Here is an 18,392-nt window from a genome sequence, read left to right as displayed (position 1 = left end):
GTCCTCCCCTCCACCTCCCCAGTCCTCCCCAGTCCCTCCCTCAACCAGTCCTCCCCTCCACCTCCCCAGTCCTCCCCAGTCCCTCCCTCAACCTCCAAGTCCTCCCCTCCACCTCCCCAGTCCCTCCCCAGTCCCCCTCACTCCCCACCTCCAATCCTCCCCTCCACCTCCCCAGTCCTCCCCAGTCCCTCCCTCAGGATCCACCTCCCCAGTCCTTCCCAGTCCCCCCTCACTCCCATCCACCTCCACCAGTCCTCCCCTCCACCTCCCCAGTCCTCCCCTCCACCTCCCCAGTCCTCCCCTCCCACCTCCACCAGTCCTCCCCTCCACCTCCCCAGTCCTCCCCTCCACCTCCCCAGTCCTCCCCTCCAATCACCTCCCCAGTCCTCCCCTCCAACCAGTCCTCCCCTCCACCTCCCCAGTCCTCCCCTCCACCTCCACCAGTAACCTCCCCAGTCCTCCCCTCCACCTCCCCTGTCCTCCCCCTCCAACTTTCCAGTCCTCCCCTCCCTTCAACCGCCCCAGTCTTCCCCTCCACATTCCCATTTCTCCCCTCCACATCCCCAGTTTTCCACCTCCCCTGTCCTCCCCTCCAATTTCAGTCCTCCCCTCCCTTCAACCTCCCCAGTCTTCCCCTCCACATTCCCAGAACTTCCCTTCCCCCACCTCCCCAGTCCTGTCAGAATACTAAGAGTTACTACAGGATGATAGAATACTAAGAGTTACTACAGAATGATAGAATACTAAGGGTTACTACAGAATACTAAGGGTTACTACAGAATGATATAATACTTTTACAGAATGACAGAGGAACTCTGCCTAGAAGGCCAGCAAACTGTTGAGTTGAGACTGGACAGAGGAACTCTGCCTAAAGGCCAGCATCCCGGAGTTCTTCACTGTTGATTGAGACTGGACAGAGGAACTCTCCCACCAAAATCCCGGAATCTTCACTGTTGATGAGATGGGCAGAGGAACTCTGCCTAGAAAAATCCCGGAGACTGTAAGACTGGACAGAGGAACTCTGCCTAGATTAGCATCCCAGAGTCCTCTTCACTGTTGATGTTGAGACTGGACAGAGGAATCTGTTTTGATGGGTACTATTTAATGAAGCTGCCAGTTGATGACTTGTAGGCGTCTAATTTCTCAAACTAGACACACTAATGTACTTGTCCTCGTGCTCAGTTGTGCACCGGGGTCTCCCACTCTCTTTCTATTCTGGTTAGAGCCACTTTGCCCCTGTGAAGTTTACAATCTAGATCTTCAGTTTCTTGGAAATTTCTCGCATGGAAAGCCTTCATTTCTCAGAACAGAATTACAGTTTCAGAAGAAAGGTCTTTGAAATGTTTCTAAATACTGGAGTCCTCCTGTGGTAAATTAAATTGATTGAACATGATTTGGAAAGGCTCACACTTGCCTAAAGGGTCCACAGTTGACAGGTGCATGTCAGAGAAAAAAACAAGCCATGAGGTAAGGAATTGTCAGTAGAACGCAGACAGGATTGTGTCAAGCACAGATCTGGGGAAGGGTACTTCTGCAGCATTGAAGGTCCCCAAGAACACAGTGGCCTCCATCATTCTTAAATGGAAGACGTTTGGAACCACCAAGACTCTTCCTAGAGCTGCCCGCCCGGACAAACTCATCATTCAGGGAGAAGGGCCTTGGTCAGGGAGGTGACCAAGAACCCGATGTCACTCTGACAGAGCTCTAGCTTCCTCTGTGGAGATGGGAGAAACTTCAGAATAATCATCCCCAGTTTACAGTCAGGCTTTATGGTAGAGTGGCCAATAACTCCCTCAGTTTACAATCTTGCTCAGTTTGCCAAAAGGCAATAAAGACTCCAGACCACGTTTGAAACCAAGATGTTTTTCAGCAGCAGGGACTGGGAGACTCCCAGGATCAAGGCAAAGATGAGCAGAGCTCAGAGAGATCCTTGATGACAACTCTCCAGAGTGCTCAGGACCTGGGGCGAAGGTTCACCTTCCAACAGGACAATGACCCTAAGCACACAGCCAAGACAATGCAGGAGTGGCTTCGGGACAAGTTTCTGAATGTCGTTGAGTGGCTCAACTGGAGCCCCCCAATCTAAAATTTCTGGAGTGATCGGAAAATAGCTGTGCAGCAATACTCCCCATCAATCGGACAGAGCTTGAGAGGATCGGCAGAGACAAATGGAAGAAACTCCCCAAATAAAGGTGTGTCATACCCAAGAAGACTCACTGTAATCACTGCCAAAGGTGCTTCAACAAAGTACTGAGTAAAGGGTCTGAATAATTATGCTGTCATATTTCTGTGTTTTATTTTGAATAATTCAGCAAACATTTCTAAAAACTTGTTTTTGCTGTGTCACTGTGGGATATTGTGTGTAGATTGATTGGGGGAGGTATTTTAATTTAATACTTTTGAGAATAAGGCTGTAACGTAACAAAATGCAGTCAAGCTCAAACTTAACTTTTAACTGGATATCCCCCAAAGTTTTATGAATATTGCTAGCTCAGATTAAATAAATGTTTAATTACATACCTACAGTAGAAAAGAATCAAATATATGATGTTTAATGTTGTCAACTTTATTTCTCTACTACTAATTTTGAGCAAATTAAGAATTGGCAAGTTACATCTGGCTGCAAAATCAAACTCCAGTTTACAGTTTAGCTCATAGCCAATCACTCCCCCAGTTTACAATCTAGCTCATAGCCAAAACAATCCACAGGTTACAGTCTAGGTCAAAAACAAATACTTCCCAGTTTACAGTGTAGCTCATAGCCAAATACTCCCCAGTTTACAGTCTAGCTCATAGCTAAATACTCACCAGTTTACGATCTAGCTTGCTCATAGCCAAAAACTCCACAGTTTACAGTCTAGCTCATAGCCAAATTCTCCCCAGTTTACTGTCTAGCTTGCTCATGGTCAAATACTCCCCAGTTTACAGTCTAGCTCATACCCAATAACTCCCCAGTTTACAATCTTGCTCATACCCAATGACTCCCCAGTTTACAATCTAGCTCATACCCAATAACTCCCCAGTTTACAGTCTAGCTCACAGCCGAAAACTCCCAAGTTTACTGTCTATATTGATCATAGCCAATCACTCCCCAGTTTACAGTCTAGCTCAAAATCAAATACTTTCCCGTTTACAGTCTAGCTCATAACCAATCACTCCCCAGTTTACAGTCTAGCTCATAACCAATCACTCCCCAGTTTACAGTCTAGCTCATAACCAATCACTCCCCAGTTTACAGTCTAGCTCATACCCAAATACTCCCCAGTTTACAGTCTAGCTCATACCCAATCACTCCCCCAGTTTACAGTCTAGCTCTTAGCCAAATACTCCCCCGTTTACAGTCTAGCTCATAGCCAAATACTCCCCAGTTTACAGTCTAGCTCATAGCCAAATACTCCCCAGTTTACAGTTTAGCTCATATCGAATCACTCCCCAGTTTACAGTCTAGCTCATACCCAATCACTCCCCAGTTTACAGTCTAGCTCATACCCAATAACTCCCCCAGTTTACAGTCTAGCTCATACCCAATCACTCCCCAGTTTACAGTCTAGCTCATACCCAATCACTCCCCCAGTTTACAGTCTAGCTCATAACCAAATACTCCCCAGTTTACAGTCTAGCTCATAACCAAATACTCCCCAGTTTACAGTCTAGCTCATACCCAATCACTCCCCAGTTTACAGTCTAGCTCATACCCAATAACTCCCCCAGTTTACAGTCTAGCTCATAACCAAATACTCCCCAGTTTACAGTCTAGCTCATAACCAAATACTCCCCAGTTTACAGTCTAGCTCATACCCAATCACTCCCCAGTTTACAGTCTAGCTCATACCCAATAACTCCCCCAGTTTACAGTCTAGCTCATAGCCAAATACTCCCCAGTTTACAGTCTAGCTCATACCCAATCACTCCCCAGTTTACAGTCTAGCTCATACCCAAATACTCCCCAGTTTACAGTCTAGCTCATACCCAATCACTCCCCCAGTTTACAGTCTAGCTCATACCCAATCACTCCCACAGTTTACAGTCTAGCTCTTAGCCAAATACTCCCCTGTTTACAGTCTAGCTCATAGCCAAATACTCCCCCGTTTACAGTCTAGCTCATAGCCAATCACTCCCCAGTTTACAGTCTAGCTCATAGCCAAATACTCCCCCGTTTACAGTCTAGCTCATACCCAAATACTCTTAGCCAAATACTCCCCTGTTTACAGTCTAGCTCATAGCCAATCACTCCCCAGTTTACAGTCTAGCTCATAGCCAAATACTCCCCCGTTTACAGTCTAGCTCATACCCAAATACTCTTAGCCAAATACTCCCCAGTTTATAGTCTAGCTCAAGCCAAATACTCCCCAAGTTTACAATCTAGCTCATACCCAATCACTCCCCAGTTTACAGTCTAGCTCATAGCCAATCACTCCCCAGTTTACAGTCTATCTCATACCCAAATCACTCCCCCAGTTTACAGTCTAGCTCATACCCAATCACTCCCCAGTTTACAGTCTAGCTCATAGCCAAATACTCCCCAGTTTACAGTCTAGCGCATACCCAAATACTCCCCAGTTTACAGTCTATCTCATACCCAATCACTCCCCCAGTTTACAGTCTAGCTCATACCCAATCACTCCCCCAGTTTACAGTCTATCTCATACCAATCACTCCCCCAGTTTACAGTCTAGCTCATAGCCAAATAGTCCCCGTTTACAGTTTATGTTGTAAATAGCAATAAATAGAATATAATATTCTATAATATGCTAAATATTCAAAGTAAAACATGAAAAGTTTTAGGATGACCTGACAGAGAAGTAATTATCTCAGATGAAAGACCTAGTTTGGACTTTATAAAAAACATAACTTGTAATTACTGAATAATATCAGAGTACCAGGTGGTTTCATTATGACACACACACACACACACACACACACACACACACACACACACACACACACACACACACACACACACACACACACACACACACACACACACACACACACACACACACACACACACACACTCCCTTAGGTTACTATGCAATTACAGACACCTATAATTAACACGTGTTGCTAATTAGATGTAATTTGGAGCATTTAGCTTTTTTAATTTTCCTTGTGAGGAAGAGAACAAATATCATCGTGCCTGCAGAAGTATTTTACCATTTGGTCAGTTTGGAGTGTGAGACTGTTATTTACACAAACACATACAGTACACACACACACACACACGCACACACACACACACACACACACACACGCACACACACACACACACACACACACACACACACACACACACACACACACACACACACACACACACACAGTACACACACATACATACAGTACACACACACACACACACACACACACACACACACACACACACACACACACACACACACACACACACACACACACACACACACACACACACACACACACACACACACACACACACACACACACACACACACACACACACTGGGGCCTGTAGCTCTAATGAAATAGCCCTGTGGGGCCTAATCTCCCATTGGTTGGGATATCAAGAAGGACCTCTGCATCATATACCATGTCCTACTCTATGTCCCAAATGGCACCCTATTCCCTATATAGTGCACTATTTTTGGCCATGGCCCAATGGCACCCTATTCCCTATATAGTGCACTACTTTTGACCAGGGCCCAATGGCACCCTATTCCCTATATAGTGCACTACTTTTGACCAGGGCCCAATGGCACCCTATTCCATATATATTGCACTACTTTTGACCAGGGCTCATAGGAAATAGGGTCACATTTGGGACGCAGAGGGAGAGTTCCCCTCTCATCCTCAATGAGACTTAGAAACACTGATAATCAGGGTGTGAAATGTTTTTATTTTTTTATTTAACCAGGTAGACTAGTTGAGAACAAGTTCTCATTTACAACTGCGACCTGGCCAAGATAAAGCATAGCAGTGTGAACAGACAACACAGAGTTACACATGGAGTAAACAATTAACAAGTCAATAACAGTAGAAAAAGAAGAGAGTCTATATACATTGTGTGCAAAAGGCATGAGTAGGTAGGCGAATAATTACAATTTTGCCCCGGTATCCAGGAAGGATATTGACCTCCTCCCGTCAGTAGAGGATGGCTGTTTTTTTGTTGAAATGCCTTTCTCACCATCTTAAATAAACATGCCCCATTCAAGAAATTTTGAACCAGGAACAGATATAGCCCTTGGTTCTTTCCAGACCTGACTGCCCTTAACCAACACAAAAACATCCTATGGCATTCTGCATTAGCATTGAACAGCCCCCGTGATATGTAACTTTTCAGGGAAGCTCGAAAGCAATATACACAGGCAGTTAGAAAAGCAAAACCTAGCTTTTTCAAGCTGAAATTTCCTTCCTGCAGCACAAACTCCAAACGGTTCTGGGACACTGTAAAGTCCATGGAGAATAAGAGCACCTCCTCCCAGCTGCCCACTGCACTGAGGCTAGGAAACACTGTCACCACTGATAAATCCATGGAGAATAAGAGCACCTCCTCCCAGCTGCCCACTGCACTGAGGCTAGGAAACACTGTCACCACTGATAAATCCATGGAGAATAATTTGCCTAATGCTCTGAGGCTAGCACTTTTAAATCCATGGAGAATAAGAGCACCTCCTCCCAGCTGCCCACTGCACTGAGGCTTGTCACCACTGATAAATACACCTGGCTACCATTTTTCTCTGACTGGCCATGCTTTCCACCTGGCTACCCCTACACCTGGCTACCCCTACACCTGGCTACCCCTACACCTGGCTACCCCTACACCTGGCTACCCCTACACTGGTCAACAGCACTGCATTCCCCACAGCAACTCGCCCAAGCCTTGCCCATTTTTCCTTCTCCCAAATCTGGACCCCTACAAATCAGCCGGGCAAGACAATCTGGACCCTTTCTTTCTAAAATGATCTGCCGAAATTGTTGCAACCCCTAGTACTAGCCTGTTTAACCTCTCTTTCGTGTCATCTGAGATTCCCAAAGATTGGAAAGCAGCTGCGTTCCAGCAGCTCTCTTGTACCCCCTTTTCAAAGGGGGTACACTCTTGACCCAAACTGCTACAGACCTATATCTATCCTACCCTGCCATTCTAAGGTCTTTGTAAGCCAACTCAACAAACAGATTACCGACCATTTCGAATCCCACCGCACCTTCTCCGCTATATAATCTGGTTTCAGAGCTGGTCATGGGTGCACCTCAGCCACGCTCAAGGTCCTAAACGATATCTTAATCGCCATCGATAAGAAACAATACTGTGCAGCCGTATTCATTGACCTGGCCAAGGCTTTCGACTCTGTCAATCAACACATCCTCATCGGCAGACTCGATAGCCTTCGTTTCTCAAATGGTTGCCTTGCCTGGTTCACCAACTACTTCTCTGATAGAGTTCAGTGTGTCAAATCGGAGGGTCTGTTGTCCAGTCCTCTGGCAGTTTCTATGGGGGTGCCACAGGGTTCAATTCTTGGGCAGACTCTCTTCTCTGTATACCAATGATGTCGCTCTTGCTGCTGGTGAGTCTCTGATCCACCTCTACGCAGACGACACTATTTTGTATACCTCTGGCCCTTCTTTGGACACTGTGTTAACAACCCTCCAGACGAGCTTCAATGCCATACAACTCTCCTTCCGTGGCCTCCAATTGCTCTTAAATACAAGTCAAACTAAATGCATTCAACCAATTGCTGCCTGCACCTGCCCGCCCGTCCAGTATCACTACTCTGGACGGTTCTGACTTAGAATATGTGGACAAATACCTAGGTGTCTGGTTAGACTGAAAACTCTCTGTAAACTCTCCTTCTAGACTCACATCAAACATCTCCAATCCAAAGTTAAATCTAGAATTGGCTTCCTATTTCCACATCAAAGCATCCTTCACTCATGCTGCCAAAAATACCCTCGTAAAACTGACCATCCTACCAATCCTCGACTTCTGCGATGTCATTTACAAAATAGCCTCCAATACCCTACATTGGACATCCGTTTTGTCTCCAAAGCCCCATATACTACCCACCACTGCGACCGGTATGCTCTCGTTGGCTAGCCCTCGCTTCATACTCGTCGCCAAACCCACTGGCTCCATGTCATCTAACAGACCCTGCTAGGTAAAGTCCCCCCTTATCTCAGATCGCTGGTCACCATAGCAGCACCCACCTGTAGCACGCGCTGCTTTGCTTTATCTTGGCTAAGTCGCAATTGTAAATGAGAACTTGTTCTCAACTTGCCTACCTGGTTAAATAAAGGTTAAATAAAATAAATGAATAAAATGTAAGGTAAGGTAAGGTAAGGTAAGGTAAGGTAAAGGTAAGGTAAGGTAAGGTAACAGAAAGTAAGGTAAGGTAAGGTAACAGAAAGTAAGGTAAGGTAAGGTAAGGTAGGGTAAGGTAAGGTAAGGGTAAGGTAAGGTAAGGTAAGGTAAGGTAAGGTAAGGTAAGGTCAGGTCAGGTAAGGTAAGGTCAGGTAAGGTAAGGTAGGTAAGGTAAGGTCAGGTCAGGTCAGGTCAGGTAAGGTAACAGAAGGTAAGGTAAGGTAAGGTAAGGTAAGGTAAGGTAAGGTATAGTAAGGTAAGGTAAGGTAAGGTAAGGTAAGGTAAGGTAAGGTAAGGTAAGGTAAGGTAAGGTAAGGTAAGGTATGGTATGGTATGGTAAGGTAAGGTAAGGTAAGGTAAGGTAAGGTAAGGTAAGGTAAGGTAAGGTAAGGTATGGTAAGGTATGGTACGGTGAAATCTTCTCACCTGATAGAAGTTAGGCCAGTAGGTAGAGATGGCCAGTTCTACCTGTACCCAGGCTCTAGTAGCTGGCCCAGACACGTTCCAGACGGGCATGCCCAGTGGACTGTTGTTCTCTCTGATGTACACGTTGAGCTGCCCCGGTCCCGCCCCCTCGCGGCCAGACAGGAAGTACTCGAAGATTACGCAGTGGGTGTCATTCTCCTTCAGCTGGGGGGTCAGGAGGAGGGCCTTCTGACCAGCAAAACGTCCCGAAGTGTTGACCATCATGAAGGCTGAATCTAGGATAGAGGAGACAGCATGTGAGAAAGTACTGTGGAGATGTACAAAACTTCAGCTGACAGAACCTGATTCTGGAGGACCAGCGGAGAGGACAACATTAACAGGAAGTAGAACAGTGTAGCTGGAGGGTCAGTACTTAACGTCTAAAGGATGGCATCAAGACAAAACAAACTTTATTTGAAGATGCAATCTGCGGTTCAAACAATAACAAACAGTCCATCCTGCCACTGTTTTTGGTAAGCAGCTGAGGTATGGGGCAGGGGGGGAAATGTCAAATTCATAGACAAAGCTTTGGATGCAAGGATTGACCATCCATGATATCAAAACTATAGTTGTATTCATGTTTGGAGGCTATACAGTGATGGTTTACATTCATACCGAACAATAACATGAACGCAACATGCGTCAATTTCAAAGATTTCACTGAGTTACAGTTCATATAAGGACATGTGAAATGGGCCTGGGAGGGCATAGGGCCCACCCACTGGGAAGCCAGGCCCAGCCAATCAGAATGAGTTGTTCCCCACAAAAGCACCCCCACCCCAGCACAAGGTGTACTTGTGTAATGATCATGCTGTTTAATCAGCTTCTTGATATGCCACACCTGTCAGGTGGGTGGATTATCTTGGCAAAAGGAGAAATACTCACTAACAGAATATGTAAACAAATATGAATATGTAAACAAATATGAATATGTAAACAAATTTGAATATGTAAACAAATATGAATATGTAAACAAATATGAATATGTAAACAAATATGAATATGTAAACAAATATGAATATGTAAACAAATTTGAATATGTAAACAAATATGAATATGTAAACAAATATGAATATGTAAACAAATTTGAATATGTAAACAAATTTGAATATGTAAACACATATGAATATGTAAACAAATTTGTGCAAAACATTTGAGAGAAGAAAAGATTTTGGTGCGTATGGAACATTTCTGGGATGGTGTTTCTTTTTGCAGTCACTTTAAATAGCATGTAGCCATCTGGATACATTAGACAGTTTAACAGTGGAGAGGAGACAATAACATGCAATAGTATGGGATAGCAAAGGTTCTTTATGTAGAGAGAGAGTACTGGGATAGGACTGGGAGAGGACCGGGAGAGGACTTGGAGAGGACCGGGAGAGGACTGGGAGAGGACTTGGAGAGGATCGGGAGAGGACTTGGAGAGGACTGGGAGAGGACCGGGAGAGGACTGGGAGAGGACTGGGAGAGGACTTGGAGAGGACCGGGAGAGGACTTGGAGAGGACTTGGAGAGGACTGGGAGAGGACCGGGAGAGGACTTGGAGAGGACCGGGAGAGGACTGGGAGAGGACTTGGAGAGGATCGGGAGAGGACTTGGAGAGGACTGGGAGAGGACCGGGAGAGGACTGGGAGAGGACTTGTAGAGGACTGGGAGAGGACCGGGAGAGGACGGAGAGTACTGGGATAGGACCGGGAGAGGACCGGGAGAGGACTGGGAGAAGACTTGGAGAGGACTGGGAGAGGACCGGGAGAGGATTTGGAGAGGACTTGGAGAGGACTGGGAGAGGACCGGGAGAGGACCGGGAGAGGACTTGGAGAGGACTGGGAGAGGACCGGGAGAGGACGGAGAGTACTGGGATAGGACCGGGAGAGGACCGGGAGAGGACTGGGAGAGGACTTGGAGAGGACTGGGAGAGGACCGGGAGAGGACTTGGAGAGGACTTGGAGAGGACTGGGAGAGGACTGGGAGAGGACCGGGAGAGGACTGGGAGAGGACCGGGACTGGACTTGGAGAATACTGGGAGAGGACTTGGAGAGGACTGGGAGAGGACTGGGAGAGGACTGGGAGAGGACTGGGAGAGGAACGGGAGAGGACTTGGAGAGTACTGGGATAGGACTGGGAGAGGACCGGGAGAGGACTGGGAGAGGACTTGGAGAGGACTGGGAGAGGACCGGGAGAGGACTTGGAGAGGACTGGGAGAGGACCGGGACAGGACTTGTAGAATACTGGGAGAGGACTTGGAGAGGACTGGGAGAGGACTGGGAGAATACTGGGAGAGGACTGGGAGAGGACTGGGAGAGGACGTGGAGAGGACTGGGAGAGGACTGGGAGAGGACCGGGAGAGGACTTGGAGAGGACTTGGAGAGGACTGGGAGAGGAACGGGAGAGGACTTGGAGAGTACTGGGATAGGACTGGGAGAGGACTGGGAGAGTACTGGGAGAGGACTGGGAGAGGACGGGAGAGGGACTTGGAGAGGACTGGGAGAGGACCGGGAGAGGACTTGGAGAGGGACTTGGAGAGGACTGGGAGAGGACCGGGACTTGGAGGACTTTGTAGAATACTGGGAGAGGACTTGGAGAGGACTGGGAGAGGACTGGGAGAATACTGGGAGAGGACTGGGAGAGGACGTGGAGAGGACTGGGAGAGGACTGGGAGAGGACTTGGAGAGGACTGGGTTGTGCTTTGATTGACTGTAAAACATTGAGGAGACATGAGACAGGGTTGGATTCAATCCCAAATCAATTTCCAGTCAATTCACGAAAGAAAAACTAAATTCCAATTCCACATGTTCCTAATTGAAAAGCATTGAAAAGAGATGGAATTGGAACGTTAGTGTACTTCCTGAATTGACAGGAAGTCATCGTAAACACTGCCAGCTATACTGAGGGTTCATAACAAAGGTGGATTATAGCTCAAATGATGGAGAAAAATGAAGAAAGGGGTAGAATGAGGAATCAATAGCAACTAGAGTAAGAAGAAGAACAGTCTAGATTTCGTCTCTTTGATTTAACATTAAAGGTTCATCTAATCCTCTCTCCACCTGCCAATAGAGGACAAGTGAGAATGATTATATTGGCAAAACATTGAGGAAAAAGGGCTGAGCACAGCGCATTTATCATCCTCTCATAGACCTATAGCTGTCAGCTCTACAGAAAGAATAGAAGACACATGACGTACTGAAAGGACACGAGTGAAATACAATCCAGGGTTATATTCATTAGTGCAAGCCGTAGAAAAAACAGTCACAAAACTAGTAGCGAAAATGAGTCTTTCTTATTGGCCAAGTTCTGGTTAGTTCCTCCGCGTTCAGCCCGTTCGCCCCTGTTTGGTTCTTTGTGAATACAACGCAGAAGATAAACAACCTGTAACAGGGTGGTCAAGATTGTGTGGAACTTGCTTCCAAAGAAAAAAGCAGAGAGTACGAATACACAATTAATGACTGGTGAGCAGTACACAGCTACGGACTAATGACTAATGACTGGTGAGCAGCACACAGCTACAGACTAATGACTAATGACTGGTGAGCAGCACACAGCTACAGACTAATGACTGGTGAGCAGCACACAGCTACAGACTAATGACTAATGACTGGTGAGCAGCACACAGCTACAGACTAATGACTAATGACTGGTGAGCAGTACACAGCTACAGACTAATGACTAATGAGCAGCACACAGCTACAGACTAATGACTAATGACTGGTGAGCAGTACACAGCTACAGACTAATGACTGGTGAGCAGCACACAGCTACAGACTAATGACTAATGACTGGTGAGCAGTACACAGCTACAGACTAATGACTAATGACTGGTGAGCAGCACACAGCTACAGACTAATGACTAATGACTGGTGAGCAGTACACAGCTACAGACTAATGACTAATGACTGGTGAGCAGCACACAGCTACAGACTAATGACTAATGACTGGTGAGCAGCACACAGCTACAGACTAATGACTGGTGAGCAGCACACAGCTACAGACTAATGACTAATGACTGGTGAGCAGCACACAGCTACAGACTAATGACTAATGACTGGTGAGCAGCACACAGCTACAGACTAATGACTAATGACTGGTGAGCAGCACACAGCTACAGACTAATGACTAATGACTGGTGAGCAGCACACAGCTACAGACTAATGACTAATGACTGGTGAGCAGTACACAGCTACAGACTAATCACTGGTGAGCAGCACACAGCTACAGACTAATGACCAATGACTGGTAAGCAGCACACAGCTGCAGACTAATGACTAATGACTGGTGAGCAGTACACAGCTACAGACTAATGACTGGTGAGCAGCACACAGCTACAGACTAATGACTAATGACTGGTGAGCAGTACACAGCTACAGACTAATGACTAATGACTGGTGAGCAGTACACAGCTACAGACTAATGACTAATGACTGGTGAGCAGCACCCAGCTACAGACTAATTACTAATGACTGGTGAGCAGCACACACCTACAAACTAATGACTGGTGAGCAGCACACAGCTACAGACTAATGACTAATGACTGGTGAGCAGCACACAGCTACAGACTAATGACTAATGACTGGTGAGCAGTACACAGCTACAGACTAATCACTGGTGAGCAGCACACAGCTACAGACTAATGACTAATGACTGGTGAGCAGCACACAGCTAAGACTAAATGAAATCAAATAATGACTTGTCACATACACATGGTTAGCACAGCTACAGACTAATGACTAATGACTGGTGATAACCAACAAGTAATCTAACTAACAATTCCAAAACTGACTGTCTTATACACAGTGTAAGGGGACTAATGACTGAACATGTACATACAGACTATATGACTAATGATGGTGAGCAGCATACAGCTACAGACTAATGACTAATGACTATGAGATGAGCAGTGTAGACAAAGCTAAGTGGCAGAAAGTGGCTAATGACTAATGACTGGTGAGCAGTACACAGCTACAGATGAATAATCACTGGTAGCATTGCAGCACACAGCTCACAGATTAAAATGACTAATGACTGGTGAGCAGCACACAGCTAAGATAGAAGCTAATGACTGGTGAGCAGCACACAGCTACAGACTAATGACTAATGACTGGTGAGCAGCACACAGCTACAGACTAATCACTGGTGAGCAGTACACAGCTACAGACTAATCACTGGTGAGCAGTACACAGCTACAGACTAATCACTGGTGAGCAGTACACAGCTACAGACTAATCACTGGTGAGCAGTACACAGCTACAGACTAATCACTGGTGAGCAGTACACAGCTACAGACTAATCATTGGTGAGCAGTACACAGCTACAGACTAATCACTGGTGAGCAGTACACAGCTACAGACTAATCACTGGTGAGCAGCACACAGCTACAGACTAATCACTGGTGAGCAGCACACAGCTAAAGACTAATGACTGGTGAGCAGCACACAGCTACAGACTAATTACTGGTGAGCAGCACACAGCTACAGACTAATGACTGGTGAGCAGCACACAGCTACAGACTAATGACTGGTGAGCAGCACACAGCTACAGACTAATGACTAATGACTGGTGAGCAGCACACAGCTACAGAATAATCACTGGTGAGCAGTACACAGCTACAGACTAATGACTAATGACTGGTGAGCAGCACACAGCTACAGACTAATCACTGGTGAGCAGCACACAGCTATAGACTAATCATTGGTGAGCAGTACACAGCTACAGACTAATGACTAATGACTGGTGAGCAGCACACAGCTACAGACTAATTACTAATGACTGGTGAGCAGCACACATCTACAAACTAATGACTGGTGAGCAGCACACAGCTACAGACTAATGACTAATGACTGGTGAGCAGCACACAGCTACAGACTAATGACTAATGACTGGTGAGCAGCACACAGCTACAGACTAATGACTAATGACTGGTGAGCAGTACACAGCTACAGACTAATCACTGGTGAGCAGCACACAGCTACAGACTAATGACTAATGACTGGTGAGCAGCACACAGCTAAAGACTAATGACTGGTGAGCAGCACATAGCTACAGACTAATGACTAATGACTGGTGAGCAGCACACAGCTACAGACTAATCACTGGTGAGCAGTACACAGCTACAGACTAATCACTGGTGAGCAGTACACAGCTACAGACTAATCACTGGTGAGCAGTACACAGCTACAGACTAATCACTGGTGAGCAGTACACAGCTACAGACTAATCACTGGTGAGCAGCACACAGCTACAGACTAATGACTAATGACTGGTGAGCAGCACACAGCTACAGACTAATGACTAATGACTGGTGAGCAGTACACAGCTACAGACTAATCACTGGTGAGCAGCACACAGCTACAGACTAATGACTAATGACTGGTGAGCAGCACACAGCTAAAGACTAATGACTGGTGAGCAGCACATAGCTACAGACTAATGACTAATGACTGGTGAGCAGCACACAGCTACAGACTAATGACTGGTGAGCAGCACACAGCTACAGACTAATGACTGGTGAGCAGCACACAGCTACAGACTAATGACTAATGACTGGTGAGCAGCACACAGCTACAGAATAATCACTGGTGAGCAGTACACAGCTACAGACTAATCACTGGTGAGCAGCACACAGCTACAGACTAATCACTGGTGAGCAGTACACAGCTACAGACTAATCATTGGTGAGCAGTACACAGCTACAGACTAATGACTAATGACTGGTGAGCAGCACACAGCTACAGACTAATTACTAATGACTGGTGAGCAGCACACAGCTACAAACTAATGACTGGTGAGCAGCACACAGCTACAGACTAATGACTAATGACTGGTGAGCAGCACACAGCTACAGACTAATGACTAATGACTGGTGAGCAGCACACAGCTACAGACTAATGACTAATGACTGGTGAGCAGCACACAGCTACAGACTAATCACTGGTGAGCAGCACACAGCTACAGACTAATGACTAATGACTGGTGAGCAGCACACAGCTAAAGACTAATCACTGGTGAGCAGCACATAGCTACAGACTAATGACTAATGACTGGTGAGCAGCACACAGCTACAGACTAATCACTGGTGAGCAGTACACAGCTACAGACTAATCACTGGTGAGCAGTACACAGCTACAGACTAATCACTGGTGGAGCAGTACACAGCTACAGACTAATCACTGGTGAGCAGTAAACAGCTACAGACTAATCACTGGTGAGCAGTACACAGCTACAGACTAATATTGGTGAGCAGTACACAGCTACAGACTAATCACTGGTGAGCAGGACAACAAAGCTACAGACTATTGGTGAGCAGCACAAAGCTACAGACTAATCACTGGTGAGCAGCACACAGCTAAAGACTAATGACTGGTGAGCAGCACACAGCTAAGACTAATTACTGGTGAGCAGCACACAGCTACAGACTAATGACTGGTGAAACAGCACACAGCTACAGACTAATGACTGGTTGAGCAGCACACAGCTACAGACTAATGACTAATGACTGGTAAGCAGCATTCACAGCTACAGACTAATCACTGGTGAGCAGTACACAGCTACAGACTAATGACTAATGACTGGTTGAGCAGCAAACAGCTACAGACTAATCACTGGTGAGCAAACACAGCTATAGACTAATCACTGGGTCAGCAGCACACAGCTACAGTTAATAATGACTAATGACTGGGAGCAGCAGCATACTATTGTGGGGGTGATTTGCTGCATACACAGGGACTGGTGCACTTCACAAAATAGATGGCATTATGAGGATGGAAAATTATGTTAATACATTGAAGCAACATCTCAAGACATCTAGTCAGGAAGTTAAACCATACTATAAATGGGTCTTCCAAATGGATAATGACCCTATACAAGCATTAATACCAACTATAAGATGGCAATATACTTAAGGACAAATACAAAGTCAAGGTATTGGAGTGACATTCACAAAGCCCTGACCTAAATCCTACTAGAAAAGGGTGGTCAGAACTGAAAACACAGGGTCAGTTAATACCTACTAACCTGGGTCAGTTACACCAGCTCTGTCAGGGTTAGGAATGGGCCAAAATTCACCCAATTTATATGTGGGTAGCTTGTGGAATACCCACTAAACAGTTTCACCCAAGTTAAACAATTTAAAGGCAATTAATAAATATTAATTGGTGTTTGTAAACTTCTGACCCACTGGGAATGTGATGAAATAAATAAAAGGGTGAAATAAATCATTCTATATACTATTATTCTAACATTTCACATTCTTAAAATAAAGTGGTCATTCTAACTGACCTAAGACAGGGACTTTTAATACATATTAAATGTCAGTTAATTGTAAAAACTGGTTCAAATACCATTTGTCTAAGGTGTATGTAAACATTCCAGGGTCTTCAGCTGTATATACAGGGTCAGTTAATACCATACTATATACAGGGTCAGTTAATACCATACTATATACAGGGTCAGTTAATACCATACTATATACAGGGTCAGTTAATACCATACTATATACAGGGTCAGTTAATACCATACTATATACAGGGTCAGTTAATACCATACTATATACAGGGTCAGTTAATACCATACTATATACAGGGTCAGTTAATACCATACTATATACAGGGTCAGTTAATACCATACTATACACAGGGTCAGTTAATACCATACTATATACAGGGTTAGTTAATACCATACTATATACAGGGTCAGTTAATACCATACTATATACAGGGTTAGTTAATACCATACTATATACAGGGTCAGTTAATACCATACTATATACAGGGTCAGTTAATACCATACTATACACAGGGTCAGCTAATACCATACTATATACAGGGTTAGTTAATACCATACTATATACAGGGTCAGTTAATACTATATATAGGGTCAGTTAATACCATACTATACACAGGGTCAGTTAATACCATACTATATACAGGGTCAGTTAATACCATACTATACACAGGGGGTCAGTTAATACCATACTATATACAGGGTCAGTTAATACCATACTATACACAGGGTCAGTTAATACCATGCGTGCGCGCGCGTGTGTGTGTGTGTGTGTGTGTGTGTGTGTGTGTGTGTGTGTGCGTGCGTGCGTGCGTGCGTGCGTGCGTGTGTGTGTGTGTGTGTGTGTGTGTGTGCGTAGAGAAAGTGCAACAACAAAAAAAAATAGATCTAAAATGTCAATAAAGATACAAGGTCAACTCAGATCGTCTGTGTAGCTATTTTGATAGCCATTTATCAGTCTTATTGCTGGGGGATGGAAGCTGTTCAGGAGCCTGTTGGTGCCAGACTTGATGCTCCGGTACCGCTTGCCGTGCAGAAGCAGAGAGAACATTCTGCAGATAAAAATTTAACACAGAGTCTAGTGAAATAACACAAGTAAGCACACAGAGAATTGGATATCATTCCTCTGAGGAATCACTGAGTTTCGGTAGAAAAAGATGGGGGAAACCCTCCCCACCCCCCTGTAGTTCAACACACCATTTACCATTTATCACCTATTTGTTCCTACAGTGACACAGACTTTGCCCTGTTTGTTTTGTTGTGCTAAAGACGTAACACGTAACGCTCTCCAATTCAATCTCTCTATTCTCTCTCCCCCCCCCACT

The 18,392-nt window shown here is 45.4% G+C and overlaps 1 protein-coding gene across 1 annotated transcript in view; it reads right to left on the bottom strand.

Moving 5' to 3' along the window:
* Positions 1–9,019, bottom strand: part of LOC124009457 (receptor-type tyrosine-protein phosphatase mu-like) — a 234,387-nt gene extending 225,368 nt beyond the window's left edge. The window contains exon 1 of the mRNA XM_046321268.1: positions 8,743–9,019. Coding sequence (XP_046177224.1) covers positions 8,743–9,019 — 277 coding nt within the window. The remainder of the gene's footprint in view (positions 1–8,742) is intronic.
* Positions 9,020–18,392: the final 9,373 nt, after the last annotated feature.

This window comes from Oncorhynchus gorbuscha, linkage group LG22 (genome assembly GCF_021184085.1).
Source record: "Oncorhynchus gorbuscha isolate QuinsamMale2020 ecotype Even-year linkage group LG22, OgorEven_v1.0, whole genome shotgun sequence".
In the NCBI taxonomy this organism is placed as follows: Eukaryota; Metazoa; Chordata; class Actinopteri; order Salmoniformes; family Salmonidae; genus Oncorhynchus; species Oncorhynchus gorbuscha.
The sequence above is the reverse complement of the archived record's forward strand: the minus strand, read 5'-3'. Positions and strand labels throughout refer to the sequence as shown.